This window comes from Pipistrellus hanaki (assembly GCF_964339955.1).
Source record: "Pipistrellus hanaki genome assembly, chromosome: 12".
Lineage (NCBI taxonomy): Eukaryota > Metazoa > Chordata > Mammalia > Chiroptera > Vespertilionidae > Pipistrellus > Pipistrellus hanaki.
Window position 1 is genome coordinate 26,570,034 of NC_140514.1, and position 18,851 is coordinate 26,588,884.

The 18,851-nt window shown below is 36.1% G+C and overlaps 1 protein-coding gene across 2 annotated transcripts in view; it reads right to left on the reverse strand.

Moving 5' to 3' along the window:
* Positions 1–18,851, reverse strand: part of PSME4 (proteasome activator subunit 4) — an 85,460-nt gene that overhangs the window by 62,352 nt on the left and 4,257 nt on the right. For both annotated transcript variants that reach the window (XM_084900798.1, XM_084900799.1), the window contains exons 2-3: positions 6,786–6,926; positions 5,877–5,993 (exon numbers count right to left, since the gene is read on the reverse strand). In XM_084900798.1, the coding sequence (XP_084756924.1) occupies positions 5,877–5,993; positions 6,786–6,926 (258 nt within the window). The remainder of the gene's footprint in view (positions 1–5,876; positions 5,994–6,785; positions 6,927–18,851) is intronic.

The window sequence follows — 18,851 nt, forward strand, 5'->3', positions numbered from 1 at the left end:
AGTCGCTAATTTCCAAATAAAATTAAAGTAGAACTTTTTTAAAAGCATGTAAAATGATCCTCAAATACTGTGTTAAAAATAATTATATCTGAAATCAATAAAAATTTACTTTAAGGAATCATTATAAATACCATATTAATAGTTAATTAAAAAAAACTGTAAACTATTTTAAATTTCAACAGATCCTCAAAGAAATTACTTATATCACTTCATCACCATGTTAAATTCTGTCGCTAGAGATCAATCTGTGGTTACTACCAGTAACTTGAGTTTAGATGTGGCTACATGTATCAAACTCCCAACAGAGGTTAAGACCACGTTATTGCCATGTGTTGAAGGGGGATCAAAAGATTTAACTATATCTTAAAGATAAGAGCACTAATTAAAATGCCATTTAGAACAAGTACCAGAAAAGGAAAATATAAATTTTTCCAGAGGCAAATTAATATGAAAAATGATTTGATCCCTACAGTGGTTCTCAACCTTCCTAATGCCGTGACCCTTTAATACAGTTCCTCGTGTTGTGGTGACCCCCAAGCATAAAATCTTTTTCATTGCTACTTCATAACTGTAATTTTGCTACTGTTATGAATTGTAATGTAAATATCTGTGTTTTCCGATGGTCTTAGCCTCTACCATCATGACCCACAGGTTGAGAACCGCTAGCAGGATCGCCTAAGACCATCGGACAGTAGCAAAATTAGTTATGAAGTAGCAACAAAAATAATTTTATGGTTGGGGGTCACCACAAATGAGGAACTATATTAAAGGGTTGTGGCATTAGGAAGGTTGAGAATCACTGCCTTAGAATATACCTAAAAGAAAAATAGATACACTTAAGAAATATTTTTAAAAAGTAAAAAAATGAGTTATACAGGCCCAAACTACTCATGATACAAATATGAAAATCCTTTAAACACCAAACAATTCTGAAAACAGGTAGTGATAAGACTAAATACATTTAAATACATAATCCAAATATGAATTGTCCATCCCCATTTTGTAAAAGCTAATCTATGCATAATCACCCTCACATTTTGTTAGTAGCAATACCCTTCCTTAGTGTGTGCTGCCTACATTTGTAACTCGCAATATGCTACTCCAATTAAGCATATGGAACTTTGTTTTGTGAAATAACACCATGCCAATTAAGATTCAAATGCTTCTTTTATGAAGTAAACTAGAAGCAATTATGTTGCAAGTATAAGTTCACAACTACCTAATTCTTTTCCAATGTTGATCTTTCATCATTGAAATATATATATACATATGTGTGTGTGTGTGTGTATATATATATATATATATACATACATACATATATATATTTAAAACCTACATTGTTTCTCCAGTATAAAGTACCAACAGATAAGAATAAAAAGGGTCTTTGTCTCTGAAGCAAAAGACAGAAAGACAGAAGGAGGAAGATAAAGGGGAAAAAGAAAAAGGAGAAATTTAATAATCCTTGCTCCAAACAACAAAACTCGTTTGAAAGCGTGTTGCCTTGCATTTTCTCTAAAGCAGTGGTTTCAAGGAAAAACACATTAAGGCACATGAGTTTAAGACTTGAAAGACAAACTTAACAAGTGAAGCAACCTTTCACTTTTGATTACAAAAATAGTATTCTAAAATTAGTAAGAACACATGCCGACAGCTGACAAAATTGCTTCAAAATATGTCAGAACACATCTAAGATGAAAATACTCAAAATGCCAATTTCAAAAATATGCCGTATTAAAGGGTTCTTTAAGAAATTTTCTGTAATAAAGTATTTGTAGACTCTTAATTTTATTCCTGACTATAAACACTTGCTATACTCGTGTGCTAAATAGAATCTTATGTAGAAAAATACATTTTTAAATGTTTAAATGATTCTGCCTTAGAAATTCAGTAGACAGAGGAAAAGAAAGTAAAAGTACTATCATATAACTACTCCACTGTTCTATATCTAACCTTTCTGTTTAAAGCACATGTGTCAAACACAAGGCCCGCGGGCCAAATCCAGCCCGCCAGGCCTTGCAATGTGGCCCGCACCGCGCTGTCATCACTGCACTCCGCTGTCAGTTTATGACATTGTCAGTTTATGACTGTTCAGTAAACCATTTGGCCCGCGATTTAGGCTGGATTTTAGATTTTGGCCCCTTCTCTGATTGAGTTCGACACCCCTAGTTTAAAGAACCAGGAATACCAGGTTCCTCCGATTTTAAAATCAAGGCTAAGTGTGGCCCTAGCTGGGCATCTCAGTTGGTTAGACTGGAGCATTGTCCTGATATACCAAGGCTATGGGTTAGACCCCCGCCGGTCAGGGCACATACAACAATCAACCACCCGGTCTTCTTTCTGACCCTTTCAAATTAGAACACATTACCATTTTAAAAAGGTCATGCAGCAATAGAGCTCCATTTCACGTGCGCTGTTTAGTGGAGGTTCACAGCCTTGTGTGAGAGTAGTCCAAGCCACTGGAACAGTATGTTTCATTCATCTGCCTACTGCATCAATTTTAGTCAAGAGACATATAGGGAAGAATTTTTATTTTACCTAATAAGCCCAACACAGGGGAAAAATACATAATGATTTGGATACTAGAAGTCCAGTGCCTTAGAGATTTAAAAAAAGAAAAGAGAAAGCAAAGAGTGCTGGACCAGTGATAAGAAAAGAGGAGGGACTGGTTAATGAAGCAGAAAACTTTTGATTGTCTGGATAGAAGATAAGAGGCGGCAAACTCAGGCCCTTTAACCATATAAAGGGAGCATTTGGGAAATGCATAGGACATTTTTAATCATCACGACCATTGGGGCAGAACCCAAGTATATTAGATAATCCTGCAATTCATGGAATAGCAAGACACAACAAAAAATTGGTGCAAGACCTTCAAATGTCCAACCTAAAAGTTCACTGCTTTAAACATTTAGTATTTTTGCAGTTTTAATGAACACTGGTTCTTCTGGGAATACAACCAATGTAAACTGAACAAGGCTGTACTACTTTGTTTTGTTGAAATTTTTATAAGGGGGTTATTCATTATTAAGGAAGGAAAGAAAAGGAAAGGAAAAGGAAAAGGAAAAGGAAAAGGAAAAGGGAAAGGGAAAGAAAAATGAAAAGGAAAAGGAAAAGGAAGAAAGAATCACACCACAAGTGGAAATTCCAATTGCAACACCTGATTTGTCAATACCATTGTGTAGCTGTTGCATACAAATATGTAACTAAGACTGTTACAACAGTCTTAGAATACTAAGTATCATTCATTACCTTGGCAATTAGACACACAAAACACAAGGATATAGAATTTCATTGGTAACCTTTTTGTTAAAATGCTGTAAATTACTGTAAACCTTTTTCATATGGCACATAGGGCAATTTATCTTGTAAAAATTATGTATTGACATTATTTATTCATTTTGGCATTATCTGGTTAGTTTTCAATCTTACTCTGATATTCACCCCAGAAGTCTACTGCACAAATTCTCTCTGCCTTCACAAATTAATGTTTCTTTTAGTAATTCATCCTTTGCCTATAATTCCTCACATGTAGAAATGGTTAAAAACAATGTTTCCTGATACAAAATAACTTCACCAACATCATTACATAGAAAATAATGACACCATGTTACAAATAAGGCCAGCAGATCTGTGACACTAGGAACTTTCTTTTTTCTCAGAAGTTCAGTAGCCTGAAAAGTTATTTCCCTTTCTCTACCATCATACTTAATTAAATCTTATGTTATTCTTTATCCTGGCACTAGCTTTTATTTTAAAGTTCACTCATAATGCTATTCTTTCAAGTCTTGTACTTCTTATACAGAATACTATATGTTCTAAACTTTTCTTTTAAATCCAAACACATCATAAGTAGATGCAAAATCTGAATATCACAATGTGTCTTTTTTAATGTAATAATCTGTATGTTTCAAACATACAGGGTGGGACAAAAGTAGCTTTACAGTTTCGAGTATATGAAACACAGAGCATATTCTTGTATTATTATTAATTATTGTATTATTTTCCATACAAACAACTGTAAACCTACTTTTGCCCCACCCTGTATTGTTTTCATAATAAATGACTTTCCTATTATTTCTCTTCTGTGATGAAGACATTGATATTTGTGTCACTGAGTGTAGATAACGAGCATAGATAGGTTATACTACTTATAAATTTCATTTAAAATAGTTAACTACAAAATAGAAAAGGGGATGCTGAGTCTGTTAGAGTTGAGAATCACTGTTTTAAACATACAAAAATTTCAACACAGACAAAATGTTTCTTTAAGACACCAAGAATAGCCACGGTAAAACTTTTAAGAAAGGGGTCTCCACAAAGGGGCAAGGATGATGTGAAGCTTCAGGGAAAGGCAAGGCAACAAGCACAGTATCAAGAATCAGGGAGGAACTATAAGCACTGACTGACACTTAGAGATAAGCTCCAACAACACTTCCAGGAAAACAGCCACACAGGATCTGAAAGGAAGTGGCTGCCTTTGCAAAGGTACAACCGCCAGGGCAAGAAGTGTGGAACTTGGTTATGAAGAAGCAGGAAATGACTTATTAAGGAAGAAGAAATTGTCTTAATTTACCAAAGACTTTCAGAGGTAGCCAAAAAGAATCAGCCAGGAAATTCTCAGAAAGAGAGCTAATTTTGAACACAGTTTAGAGGTCCCAGAAATCTATGAAATGGTGATTCTAGTACAAACTTCAATGGGCTCGTATTTTATAAATAATCCAGTCTATGGCATGCTCCTTCAAACAAAAACTCATAAGGAATCTTTACAACACAGCTTTTATTTTAAACTTTGGGTTTTCATATTATTTATACAAACATCTGAATATTGTACTATTTAGTTTCATGATGAATTTTCTAGTTTTATGATTGAAAAATGAGTTTCCTTGTTTTAATACATGAAATCTTCAGGAAATAAATGACCACTCTATTTGTGATCACTCTCCAAAATCCAATTAGGGCCTAAGTTTAAGATCAACTATGGTCATTTTCTTTTTTACTCTTTCCATTTATATCATTTCACTACTTACTTATCTATTACCCAAAAAGCTCTTAAAATCTGCCATCTGCCATGATTTTCAAAAAATTCTACAAAAATGACTGCTCACTTAAGTGAAGCCTGAGGATTAATCATAGATTAAATGAACTGAACTGAGGAGGCTACAAGAAGTAATAAGATAATGTCAATGTGTAGGATTGAGAGTGAAACCACAGAAATCGATCATTAAAGACTTAATCATTAAAGAATCGTTAAAGAATTTATAAAAGCGAAAAAGGAAAATAACTAAAAGAGCCGTTAATTCAGAATAAAAACAAAAAATACCAAAATTAGAGATTTGGAAGAGACATGCTGCATGAACAAGAAGCCATAATCAGCCAGGGATTTATAAACTCAGTATGCCTAAACACCAGTAGAAAATAACATAAACTAGGGACTGTACACTGAATAGTTTGTGCTCTCAGAAAAGTCAAACACTAAAATTGATGCTTCTTCAACTGGGTGGGTGTGCCCCATGGAATATGCAAAGCTCTTCTTCTTAAGGCATTCATTTTACTTAAAAGAATTAAAATACATGCGAATGTTTTGTGAAGAATGCCAAATATGGATTACTTTTAATGACAAGATAATAGATTTCAAACAAAACCTCTTGCTTTCTTTGACCATTATGGTGATGTTAGCTGTTAGAAATATTTTGGCGGAAAATTCTTAAGTACAGCTTCAGATATAGTTTAGAGAGGGCAAAAATTATTTAGCAGTTAAGTTACATAGAATTGAGTATAACAAAATGTACATTATCTCAACCTAGTATTTCTCAACTTAGATCAAATCCCTAAAAGCCCCCAAGTGCTCCCAAAGAAGTTCTTTAAATGGAAATACTTACTTAGGAAACCAATTTAATCCCAGGTGCTCTGTCTTGGAATATAATATTCTTTCCACCATGTCATAAAGTGGTCTCCAAGGTAGCTCCAAATCATCTCTTGAAAGAAGTTCCTTTTTTCTAATTAGGAAAAGTAAACACATACATATGAATGTGTGCAAAGTAGTATGTACATATTACACATACTACTCAGGGAGGACAATTGTTAAATGCTGCTGTCATCACAGTGGGTTTGCTTTTCCTCATCCACAGCAATCCGCTGGCAGAATATAATATAGCAGGTAGTAGGAAGAGCAATGCACCAGATTCTTGCTACTGCTCAAACCTCAAAGAGCAATTGGTAAAATAAAGCATTTTCATTTGTGCTACCATCACTATAGATGAATTTCCTATTTTCCCACACTAACTGTTTTCACTTAAAGTTTCCAGCATTGTGATTGGTGCCCTGGGATAAGCAGAAGAATAAATGATCCCTATAGGATCTTAAAACCTATATTAGAAAAGATAATTAGTATAAATAAAACAATCAGACAACACAGAGTTCAATGTGGGCTAGAGAAAAGAAAGCTTCATAGAATTTTAATTAAAAGGTTAATTAACACATGATGTACTTATAAAGTTCTCGCCCTAGCCTGTTTGGCTTAGCGTATAGAGCATTGGCCTGCTGACTGACTGGTCCCGGGTTAGATTCCAGTCAAGGGCACATGCCTGAGTTGTAGCTTGATCCCCAAGTAGGGGGCATGCAGAAGGCAGCTGATCAATGATTCTCTCATCATTGAGGTTTCTATCTCTCTCCCCCTCTCCCTTCCTCTCTGAAATCAATAAAAACATATTTAATAAGTAAATAAACATATAAAGTTCTCATTTCCTAAAATATTGAAAAAATCCAAAATAACAGAAAAATTGACTTACTTTAACAAGTTGATCAAGAGACGAGCAAATCCCTGCATCATGCTGATTTCCAGTTTTGGAATTGATACCAGCTCATACAATAACTTGACAAAAAGAACATGATCTTCTTTGCTAAATTTTCTCCCATAAAGTCGAATATATCTGCAGGAGAAAAAAAATCAATAGAGCCTTTAAAAATAGGTATGGTGACACATCCATATTCCTTGCTACAGTCTTCACAACAGCCATGTGTAAGCTACATAAATATCCATCAACAGATAAATGAATTAAAAAATGTAGCATGCACACACAACAAAATATTATTCAGCCTTTTAAAAGGAAATTTTTTCATATGCTACAACATAGATAAGCCTTGAGGACATTATGCTAAAAAGTGAAATAAGCCCATCATAAATATAAATACTACAGGAGTCTACCTAGTACATGTAGTATTTAAAATAACCAAAATCATAGAAACAAAATGTAGAACCATGATTGCCAGGGATAGGGATGAAAGGGGAAACAGGGAGTTGTTCAACGGGTATACAGTTTGAGTCATGCAAGATGAAAAAGTTCTAGAGATCCGTTGTATAACAATGTCCATGTTGTTAACAATATTGTACTGCACACTTAAATGTATACTTCTTGCCACAAAAAATATGTACTGTAAAACTATTCCAGATGTCTTTGATTTTAATCATTTTATATCCACTACTCGCTATGAGGAAAAGAATTATTCTGTATTTTCATTAAGACTGCCAAATAAGTATTTTTTTAAATCAATATTTAATAACCAATGAAAAACATGGCTATCTTGCCGTGGCTGGTGTTAATCAGTGGTTAGAGCATCAGCCCATGCACAGAGGGTCTAGGGTGCGATTCCCAATCAAGGGCACATTATCTGTTATGCAGTTTCGAGCCCCAGCCCTGGGTCAGGGTGCATATTTGGCGGACACACACGCACACACACACACACACACACACACACAACCAACAGATAGATCCAGGTCTCTCACATGGATGTCTATCTGTCTCTCCCCCCTAACCCTTCCACTCTCTCTAAAAATTAGTTGAAAAAATATCCTCCAGTGAGAATTAACACCCCCCCAAAGAAAAGGACAAAAAATATTGCTCTTATTGTTGCATGGTCTTAACTGGCTTTTAGTCATAAGTTACCTCAAAAAAAGTGCCTCTGCCCCTTCCTCCCCCACCTGGGCACATGCCTAGGTTGCAGGTTCGATCCTCAGTAGGGGGCGTGCAAGTGGAGGCAGCTCATTGATGTTTCTCTCTTATCCGTGTTTCTATTTCTCCCTTCCTCTCTCTCTAAAAAATCAATAAAAACATATTTGATGTTTCTATTTCTATCTCTCTCTCCCTTTCTTTCTCTAAAAAGCAGTAAAAAAAACATTTCTTAAAAATACTGGGAGTATTATATGCAATAAAGTCGTTTCGGCTGGCCAGGTGGCTGTTGGAGGTCAGCACATACACCAGGTCACACACACCCATTTAATTCCTGGTCAAGGCACTTACTTAGGTTGTGGGTTTGATCTTCAATCAGGACAATCAATTGATGTTTGTTTTGTTTTGAGAGGCAACCAATTGATGTTTATGTCTCACATTAATATTTTTCTCTCTTTCCTCCCTTCTTCCCTCTCTAAAAATCAATGGACATATCCCAAAGTGAGGATTAAAAAAAAAAAAAAAAAAAGCTGTTTCCAAAACAAGGTAATTTAAAAACAAAATACTGAGAATGAAGACTAAGAATCTTCATTTTAAAAACTATTCCAGTTGGTTTTCTGTATATTTAGGTTCATCCCTTTTTCCAATTAATTTTCATGTTATATTCTAGGACAAAAAAAATACTATTAGATGCCTCAAAATACTTAAAAACCTTGGTAATAGCCATGATTGAACCTTTGAACGGACTAATTAAACTATCCTCCCACAAAGTGTATTAATTAATTGTTTTAATTTTTTTAATATAATTAAGAGGTTCTTGGCTCAGTTTTTTATTTTTTTTAAACATCTCTTTTTTAAATATTTTTTGCTGACTTCAGAGAGAAAGGGAGTGTGAAATAGAAATATCAATGATTAGCCAAAACCGGTTTGGCTCAGTGGTAGAGCGTTGGTCTGCGGACTGAAAGGTCCCAGGTTCGATTCCGGTCAAGGGCATATACATTGGTTGCAGGCACACCCCCAGTAGGGGGTGTGCAAGAGGCAGCTGGTCAACGTTTCTCTCTCATCAACATTTCTAACTCTCTCTCTCTCTCTCTCCCTTCCTCTCTGTAAAAAATCGATAAAATATATTAAAAAAGAAAAAAAGGAAAAAAAAGAAATATCAATGATGAGAGAATCATTGATTGGCTGCCTCTTGCATGCCCCCCACTGGGGACTGAGCAGGCAACCCTGGTTTGTTCCCTTGACCAGAATTGAACCTGGGACCCTTTAGTCTGCAGGCCAACGCTTTAACCACTAAGCCAAATCAGCAAGGGCTTAAATGTTTTCATTTTTAATCTTATATAAAGAAAGACTGTGGAATCCCAGGGACAGTAATTATTTAAGAAAATCTACAATACTGTCAATGTTTTTTTTCTATTCTACAACTCAATAGTTTACTGCACATTACAAGGAAGTTTAAAGTAAAATATAAAATTATACAACACGATTGTAAGAATTAGTTTGGCTAGAGGCTTAAAATATTGGTTTTCAATAAAAGCTTTGTCATTTACCAGTTAATTTTATTCAAGGCAGTCACTGGATTTCTAATCTATCTATATCCCTCAATAAAGTAAAATTAGCATCATTTCAGAGGGACATTTAGACTTTGTAATTATAAAACATGCAAGACACTTGGCAATGATATTTAATCTTAAGTAAATGTTTTATTTGGGGTAGTTCCATTCAAAAGACAAAAGAATGGAATTTTAACTTGAAAATTCACAAAGCCAGAAAGAATGTAGTATACCCAGGGGTAGTAATCCAACAAGGAAAGTCACCCCAGAGAAAAGATGGCTGAGTTTCTTTATTCTGAATATAAGGGGGTCAGAGTAAACAATAAAGGCGATATGAAAGATTCTGTCCTCACAGGACAAGTTGCAAAGGTGTGTGTAGATTTGTGGCCTGGAATTGCAAGCAATGCTGTATCCTTGCATGATTCTCCGAGTATTTGTAAAGAAAAAAACCCATTAAGTGTTATTTCCTCAAAACAAAACAAACAAAAAACACACACACCAGAATTCAAATATTTTAACTGAAAGCATTTAAAAGTATTTCAGGCCAGGATGGGAAGGCAGGGGCGTTGGGGGTGAGCAGACCAGCAGGGAGGCCAGTTGGGGGTGAGCAGGCTGTCAGTGGGGGGTCATTTGGAGGTGATTAGGACAGCAGGGGTGGGGGTGGGACACACAATTTGGAGTGAGGCCAGCAGGGAGGGCAGTTGGGAGTGAGCAGGCTGACAGGAGGAGGGGGGGTATTTTAGGAGTGATCTGGCTGGTGGGGGGGCATTTGGGGGGAGAACAGGCCGGTGGCAGGGGTGGAGGGGGGCAGTTGGGAACAAGCAGGCCGACAGACAAAGTGATTAGGGGCAAGAAGGCAGGCAGATGAGCGGCTGGAGCCAGCAGTCCCGGAATGTGAGAGGAATGTGAGAGGGATGTCCTACTGCCGTTTTAGACCCGATCCCTGTAAACTGGCAGTAGGACATCCTTCTAAGGGGTCCCAGATTGAAGAGGGTGCAGGCTGAACTGAGTAACAACCCCCATTCCCCATGCACGAATTTCCTGCACCAGGCCATTAGTTAGAAAATAGTGAAGTATAACAAAATTTAAAAACATGCATATGAATCTGATTAAACAGGCAATCTCCAGACTTAAAGCATTCCCCCCTCCAAGAGGCACTTCCTTTAAAATCAGGTTCACAACAATGACTATCCTTCTGTTATTATTTAACATTATTCTGAATCTAGATTGAAGAGTAAACTAGGTAACAAAAGTTAGAATAGTATGGTGTCAATGCTATGGCTATACATACCTAAAACATCCAAAACAACCACCTAAAAACAGTTTTAGACTACATAAGAAAATCTAGTGTTTTTTAAAAGCAACAACCTTCCAGTATGGTACCCAGAAAAAAATAATGGTGGTTGAAAGAATATTGTTCCAGTCATTCTTAATACCAACAACAACAAAAAAAAAATTAGAAGTTTCTCTAAAAGAAATGTTTAGGAGCTCTGGCCAGGTAGTTCAGTAGGTTAGAATGTCAGCCCAGATAGGCCAAGGTTGTGGGTTCGATCTCCAGTCAGGGCACATGCCAGAAGCAACACATAAATAAATGGATCTCTCTTTCCCTGTCTCCCCACCCCTTATTCTTTCCCTTTCTCTCCTTTCTTTACTCTATTAAAAAAAAAAAAAAAAAAAAAAAAAAAAATCAATAAATTAAAAAAGCACATTGTTTAAAAAAGGAAAAGTGCAGTAATTACATTTTTAAAACAATAAAATTGCCCTAGCTGGTTTGACTCAGTGGATAGAGTGTCTGCCTATGGACTGAAGGGTCCCAGGTTTGATTCCAATCAAGGGCACATGCCCAGATGTGGGCCTATCCCATTGTGGGGCATGCAGAAGAAAACTAATCAATGATTCTATCTCATCATTGGTGTTTCTATCTCTCTCTCCCTCTCTAAAATCAATTAAAAAGTATGTTTTAAAAATAAAAATAAAATTGACTGATATGTAAAATATTTGAATAAATTGTGAGATAAGGATTGTTTTTAATGTCTTAATACCTGACAGTTAAGGCTAAATAACAAATATTTCACAGAAAGGAAAACTACCATGATCGGTGAAATCCCTAAACTTTACATTTTATTTTTTTATTTTTATTTTTTTAAATATATTTTATTGATTTTGTACAGAGAGGAAGGGAGAGAGATAGAGAGCCAGAAACATCGATGAGAGAGAGTCATCGATCAGCTGCCTCTTGCACATCCCCCACCGGGGATACGCCCGCAACCAAGGTACATGCCCTTGACGGGAATCAAACCCGGGACCTTTCCGTCTGCAGGCCAACGCTCTATCCACTGAGCCAAACCAGTTTCAGCAAATTTTGATTCTTTCAAAGCCAAAGTTTCACCAAATAGAGATCACTGAACTGAAAAAAGACTAGAAAGCTGCCATCACTCTGAATGGGCAACCCAAGGCCAAAATAACTTAAGGATTTGGGGAAAGAGGCTCAGGAGACATCTCCAGGCAGAGGAACAGAGCAAGAACAGGGTACTTCTGTGGCAATCAATCAAGAGAATGTTTCTTATTCCTCCATCTCCCCTCCAAAGAGGTTAGGCTGAGGATCAAGAAAGGGGATATACTACCACAAACAAATAAACAATAAAGAATATTAACTCCAAGTGACTGTTGGTATGAAACAAAGGCAATTAGTTGCTATCTAAATGGAGGATGTCTTAGGTTTCCATTCTAGCTTGTTTTGCAACTCTCAACATTATAATAAACTTTGGATATAGATAGATTTATTGATTTCAACATAGTAGCCAAGCAAGCAGGAAGAGCATGGTTCTACAAGATTGCTGAGACTTCAAACTGCTCTGTTAGTCTCCTGGGCAAGTCATTTGATCTCCTAAGTACATACATAAAACCTGGGTGTCCTCACAAAGCTATGGTAATGAACAATTGATTAACATACACGAAAAACATTCTAATTATTCTAGAATGGGGAGGAGGGGCTCTAGGTCCCAGGTTTTTTTTGTGTGTGTGTGTGTGTTTTTTTTAATTAAATTTACCGAGGTGACAGTGTTCATCATGAACATATAGTAGTAGGTTTCAGGTGAGGACTTCAATGTCACAAGACCTGTCTATTGCACCATGTGCCCACCACTCAAAGTGAAATCTCTGTCACCAGGTATTAGGACTCCCTTCTCTCCACCAATTGTTTTTTATAAGCTTCCCAGATGTCTCATCACTTAGCAGATTAACACTAGAGCATAATACATGCTTTCAAAAACCTACTGAAGTCATTAAAAATGTAATATTAATACAATGTTACAATTTATATTTCTTTAATTAGTTATATGGAAATTTTATCTTAAGATGTTTGCTTAATATATATTTGTTCATATCCTTAGAAATCGATCTATCCTTTAAGACTCCCTCCTTCATGAAGTCTTCCTTCATTCCCAAACTAAAGTGCTACCTCTGTCCTCTGTCCCTTAATAGCTTGTACCAAACTCTGATATTTTTCATATTCTATCTCATACCATAGTTGTGTATGTACACATTACTGTATTTCTTTAGATGACTGAAAGATATTTGGTGGCAGGGACTACCTCTCTACATCTATTTAACCCTCAGCTCTAACTAGAGATGAAACAAGGTAGACATTTTGAAAAACATTTTTTTCAACAGATTGAATATACAAGTATACAAACAAGCTCACCAGAGCTAATTCTATTTTTAAAAAGGAAAAAATGCCAAGACCGGTTTGGCTCAATGGATAGAGCGTTGGCTTGGGGACTGAAGGGTCCCAGGTTCGATTCTGGTCAAGGGCATGTACCTTGGTTGCGGGCATATCCCCAGTGGGAGGTGTGCAAGAGGCAGCTGATCGATGACTCTCTCTCATTGATGTTTCTAACTCTCTATCTCTCTCCCTTCCTCTCTGTACAAAATCAATAAAAATATATTTAAAAAAAAAAAAAGGAAAAAGAAAAAAGCACTTTCAAACGAACAATAAATATTTGACCAAATGGAGAAAATTGCCTTTAAAACACGTTAGAAAACAGGCCTCTCGCCTTATCAAATACAGTATTTCTAATGGGAGGCTCCAAATGGGCAAAGAGGTCTGAGGTGTACATTTCTCTGTATCCCCATCCTCCTCAGACTGAACAATGCTCACGTGGAGTTTCAGCATACTGTATTTCCTGACACTCAACTTGACATGACAATTTTAGAGTAATGGTCATCACTACTAACATCTAATAATAATGTGTCTATTCATTTCTCCCCAGTTGGTTCTCCCTGGAGTCATGCATTTCTTTAAGTGGGCATCCATTTCTTAAAATGCTTTACTGAGTGTCATTTAAAAGTCAGGAATTGGCAACAAGCAATCCTACACAATAAAAGGCTAATATACAAATTGACCAACAGCAGAACAACTGGTTGTTATGATGCGTACTGATCACCAGGGAGCAGATGCTCAATGCAGGAGCTGCCCCCTGGCTCAGCCAGAAGCCAGGCTGATGACTGGCGAGCACAGCAGCGGTGGTGGGAGGTAAGGAGTCAGGGGTCCAGAACTGTGAGAGCCCTGGACTGTGAGAGGGAGGGACGTCTGACTGCTGGCAGCCCAGGAATTTTCCTTCCTCTGACCATGTGGTTAAGAGCAAGAGTCTATGGTCACCAGGCAAATCTGTTGTTATATAACCTTGCTTAAGTCTCAGTTCTTCAGGGATAAAGCTGGGAGAAAAACATACCTACAGTTCATAGGGTTGCTTGTGAAAATGAAATGAAATAATTAATGTAAACCCTTAGCATAGTGTTAGTACATTCTGAACCCTCAACATATGGCAGGTAGTGTCTATAATACTGACATTTTGTAAGATACCTCAGGTTACTAATATTTTTAAACTGTTGCAACTTTTCATTTTCATCCCTTATATCTTTTATAGCTTAACTAGAGGCACGATGCCCGAAATTCATGCCACCGCAGCTTCATCCAGAAGGTTGTCCGGAAGAACGTCCGGTCTAATTAGCATATGCTTTTATTATTATTATAGATAAATGCGTGTAGTGATATGATCTAAACTAAAAAAAAAACCTGTAAATTCAGAAGCTTTCATATTGTTTGGCCACAACCCACAGTAATAAACACACACACACACACACACACACACACACATACACACACAGAAGTCAAAAACATTCTCCCTTATTACTTCCAAATTCAGTCTAATAATTCTAATTTAGTTCACCAACCAACAATAAAAACTTCCCAAGAATACAACAACTGGGTCAAGACCTAAATTATACACACACACACACACCCCCTTTGGTCATAATCCACAATTTGAAAAATTCTGTATTAAACACTCACAAATGAAGAGAGATTAAAAAACAACAGTGAGACCCCCACAAGGGAAAAAAACAAACAAACAAACAAAAAAACCCACAATGTGAAAGTCTTGAGATATTTGTTAAATTATGAATTTTTAAAGATTACATTTCTAAATCATTCTTGGATTTGTTAAAATGGTAATTTTTCTCCTGCAATACCCATAATGGAGGCCTCTGTTTGATATATTGACAGAAACTTGACATTTTATTTATTGGGATCTCTGGGAGGTTACCTACCTTCCCTCAGAACACAAGCAGTCCCAATTAACTTTTCCGGAATCTGCCCAAAATATAAACACTCATATGCAAAACGCTGCCTTCATAAAATGTCTAGCTCTTAAAAACGACTCAATTCTTCACTTAAAAAAGAAACTGTCAGACAACGAAATGAACAGCTCAAAGATTACCAACACATTTCATTTAGACTGCATACCATTAGATTACAAAGCATTTTTAACAATTCTTAAGCAATCTCCAACTTATTTATTTATTTTATTTATTTATTTATATTTTATTGATTTTTACAGAGAGGAAGGGAGAGAGATAGAGAGCTAGAAACATCGATGAGAGAGAAACACCGACCTCTTGCACACCCCCTGCCTCTTGCACACCCCCTACCGGGGATGTGCCCTCAACCAATGTACATGCCCTTGACCGGAATTGAACCTGGGACCTTCAGTCCGCAGACCCACGCTTCTACCACTGAGCCAAACCGGTTTCGGCTCTCCAACTTACTTCAAGTACAATACCATTCTCAAACCCATTTCATAGCTGCAATAGTGTTCTTAGCAAGAGAAAAGGCCTTGCCCTGGCTGGTAGCTCAGTGGTTAGAGTGTCATCTCTAAAGCTATAGGCCTATAGGGGGTTGATCCCAGGTCAGGGCACATACGAGAAACAATGAATGCATAAATAAGTGAAAAACAAATCGATATTTCTCTCTCTTCTTTCCTTGCTCTCTCTAAAATCAATAAATAATTTTTTTATTTTTTAATATATATTTGATACATGGTTCTAGCCTTGCATTACTATTTTCCTTTTGTTATTATAGTAAACATTTCATTGAACAACTATGACAAGTATAGCTCATTCACACAACAAATTTAGGAACATTTGCCATCACAGGGATTTGTCCTTTGTTGTCCTTGAAAAAGAAATTTTTGGGCACATTATAGAACCCAATAGATGTATACATGAGTTCTAATGATGAGATGATGTTTCATTTTAATATTTAAAAGTACCATAATGTAATTTGAAACTCCCGACTAGAGCAAAGCCCCAAGCAGAGGATAACAGTCTCGCTGAGCTTGAGAGGCAGAGTGGGTGCTCTGAGGAGCATGCCCTTGACCAAATCAAACCCGGAATCCTTCAGTCCATGGGCTGAACACTGTATCCACTGAGTCAAATCAACCAGGGCTTAAAAATATAATAAAGGGGGAAAGCCTTTATTATATTTTTAAACTCTAAAATTTGAGGTCTAGGTATTATGAAACAGGTGATGACCCCTACCAAAATTCTATAGTTCATCTAACTACATTTTTAATAATATTTAATCATACAGTGAGATATTAGTCAAACTTGCTGATACAACCAATATCATCGGCTTTCTTCTCTAAATCTGGGTTGGTTATGAAACAATTTCTTCCATAACCAAAATGCTTTTCCACTTCTTTGGTTAAAAATATACTCTCTTTTGAACCCAGTATTAAATGCTTTTAGTTTTCAAACAAAAAGGAGTTAATTCTAATATTACTGAGGACCTATGAATGTATATGCCACTGCACTAAATGCTGGAAGTAGAGGAAAGGCGTAAGTACGGACGGAAGATGCTGATCTGAAGAAAGAGCACAGAAGGAAGGTGTATACACGAAGAATAGAAAAGCAGGAACAAGGGATCAAGAGCGAGCGAACTAAAAGGAAAGAAATGCTGAGCAGAGGCCAAATATGGAAGTAACCAACCTCAAGCTGCCAAATGAGAACATTTATAGTTTGTGCTGCTTTTCACATTCCAGTAGTGATCTCAGTAATGTAAAGGTTTTTTGTTGTTTGCTCACTGTTGCTTTTATTACCTGTCCTCAGCTTGCTGTTTACACAGTAAGAAATAGATTTTTGATTTAATTTTCTGCAAAGATTAGAGTAAAACAGATTTGCATTTTGTATTGGGAGAAAAAGATTCACCAGAAATAAGTCTGCTTACTAGAAAGGTAACATTTAGATTCCACAATGACAGGTTTACAAGTTGTGCACTTGTTTACTAATACATAAGCATCCTTTTAAAAACAAGAATCTGCCATCATTTCACTTCAATTACAAACACGCAGTTCAAAAAAACTTTTTTAAAACACTGCAAAAACAAATGTTTTTAAATAATGTTTAAAAAAAATTTTAATGTTTTTTAAAAATATTTTAAATATATTCCGATCTCAGAACTATGGTACTGCTGTACTATTTATTATTTTTTTTTTTTTTTATTTTTTTTACTAACTTCCTTTTCTCAATGTACTATGTTAAAATACACTGGTCAGAATGAAAATTGTTTTTTAAAGCAATTAACTTTAAAATTCATATTTTCCCAAATTTCTTGATGGAGTTACACACCTTAACTAGTCTGTCCCAAATAAACAAAAATGTGACTAAGAGCAAGAGCACACTGGAACTCCCTGAGGGCAGAAGCCTTTCACTGACACAGCCAAAAAGTGCCACTCACACAAGGCCCTCAGAAAATAATCCTGACCACAACTTTGTATCCAAAGATCTATTAACCCTATCAACATCAGTGTCTATGTTTTTAAAGTGAAGATAATTCAAGGGAGTCCTTGTTAGCCCAGAATTTATTCCACAGCTCCAAAATTGGGGGGGGGGCGGGCAGGGGGAGACGAATGTCATAATATAAAAATGCTCATTAGTAAGCTATTTTTTAAAACTGTCCATGAAGTCTGCCTGCAGTCAACCTTAGGCAAAACAACACAAATGAAATGAAAACTTAAAAGTAAAATCACAAATTTTGCAAAAAAAAGATTAATCAAATTGGCAATGGATTATTGCTGAATTTTTTAAACTTTGATAATGATGGGTTCATAGAGTTCATTTTATTGTCTTCCTTTGTGTATGCTTGACAGTTTCCATAACAGAAAAAAATGTCTAAGAAAAAAAAAAAAAAGAATATTAGAAAGCTGTTCAAATCATATATATTGACAAATGAGATTCTCGCAGAAACATAGTTAACTACTAAAAGCTAATAAGGTGTTTTGAAAGAATGATTAAGAGAGGTCCCTGGAAAAAGGGAAAGGCCCCAAGTATGACACTGCTATGAAAAATCAAATGTGTGCATGTGTAGGGATAGAGGGTACGCCAACCAATTAACGCGTCTCTCTCACATAGATGTTTTTCTCTCTCAAGGTCTCTCCCTCTCCTACTCTCTAAAAATCAATGGAAAAATATCTTCCAGAGAGCATTTTTAAAAAATTAAAAAATAAGGTGTTATTTTTTTTTAAATCTAATGTGAAAGATACTCATTGTGTGTACTATTAGACAACTTTATCAGAAAAATTCATGTCCCCAAAAATCACTTAATTCACTTATTTTGTTCTTTTCTTTGGAAAAACAGCTTTCTCACTACAAAGAAATTTTGGTTCCCATTTTGAGTGTGGCCATTTAATAGAAACAAATCTTTTCTACTACTTTCTCCAACTGTTTCTCCCTGACAAATATGGTAATCTGTCAAGATTTCAAGATTCTTTTACAACAAAAAAGCGTTTGTAGTTATTGTAATTTCAATACTCAAACATTAGATACCCTATTAAGTACAGCATGTTACTAGGCAACTGAGATTCAGTGGATAGCATTTCTACTTCTTCCCCAACAGAGATAGTATGAACTTAGGCACTCCAGTGTTCACATCATTACTTTCCACAAGAGGCAGTCAGTTTATTTGATAACTCATATCTTGACTAAATGTAATACATTATGTGGTTTCAAATGGGAC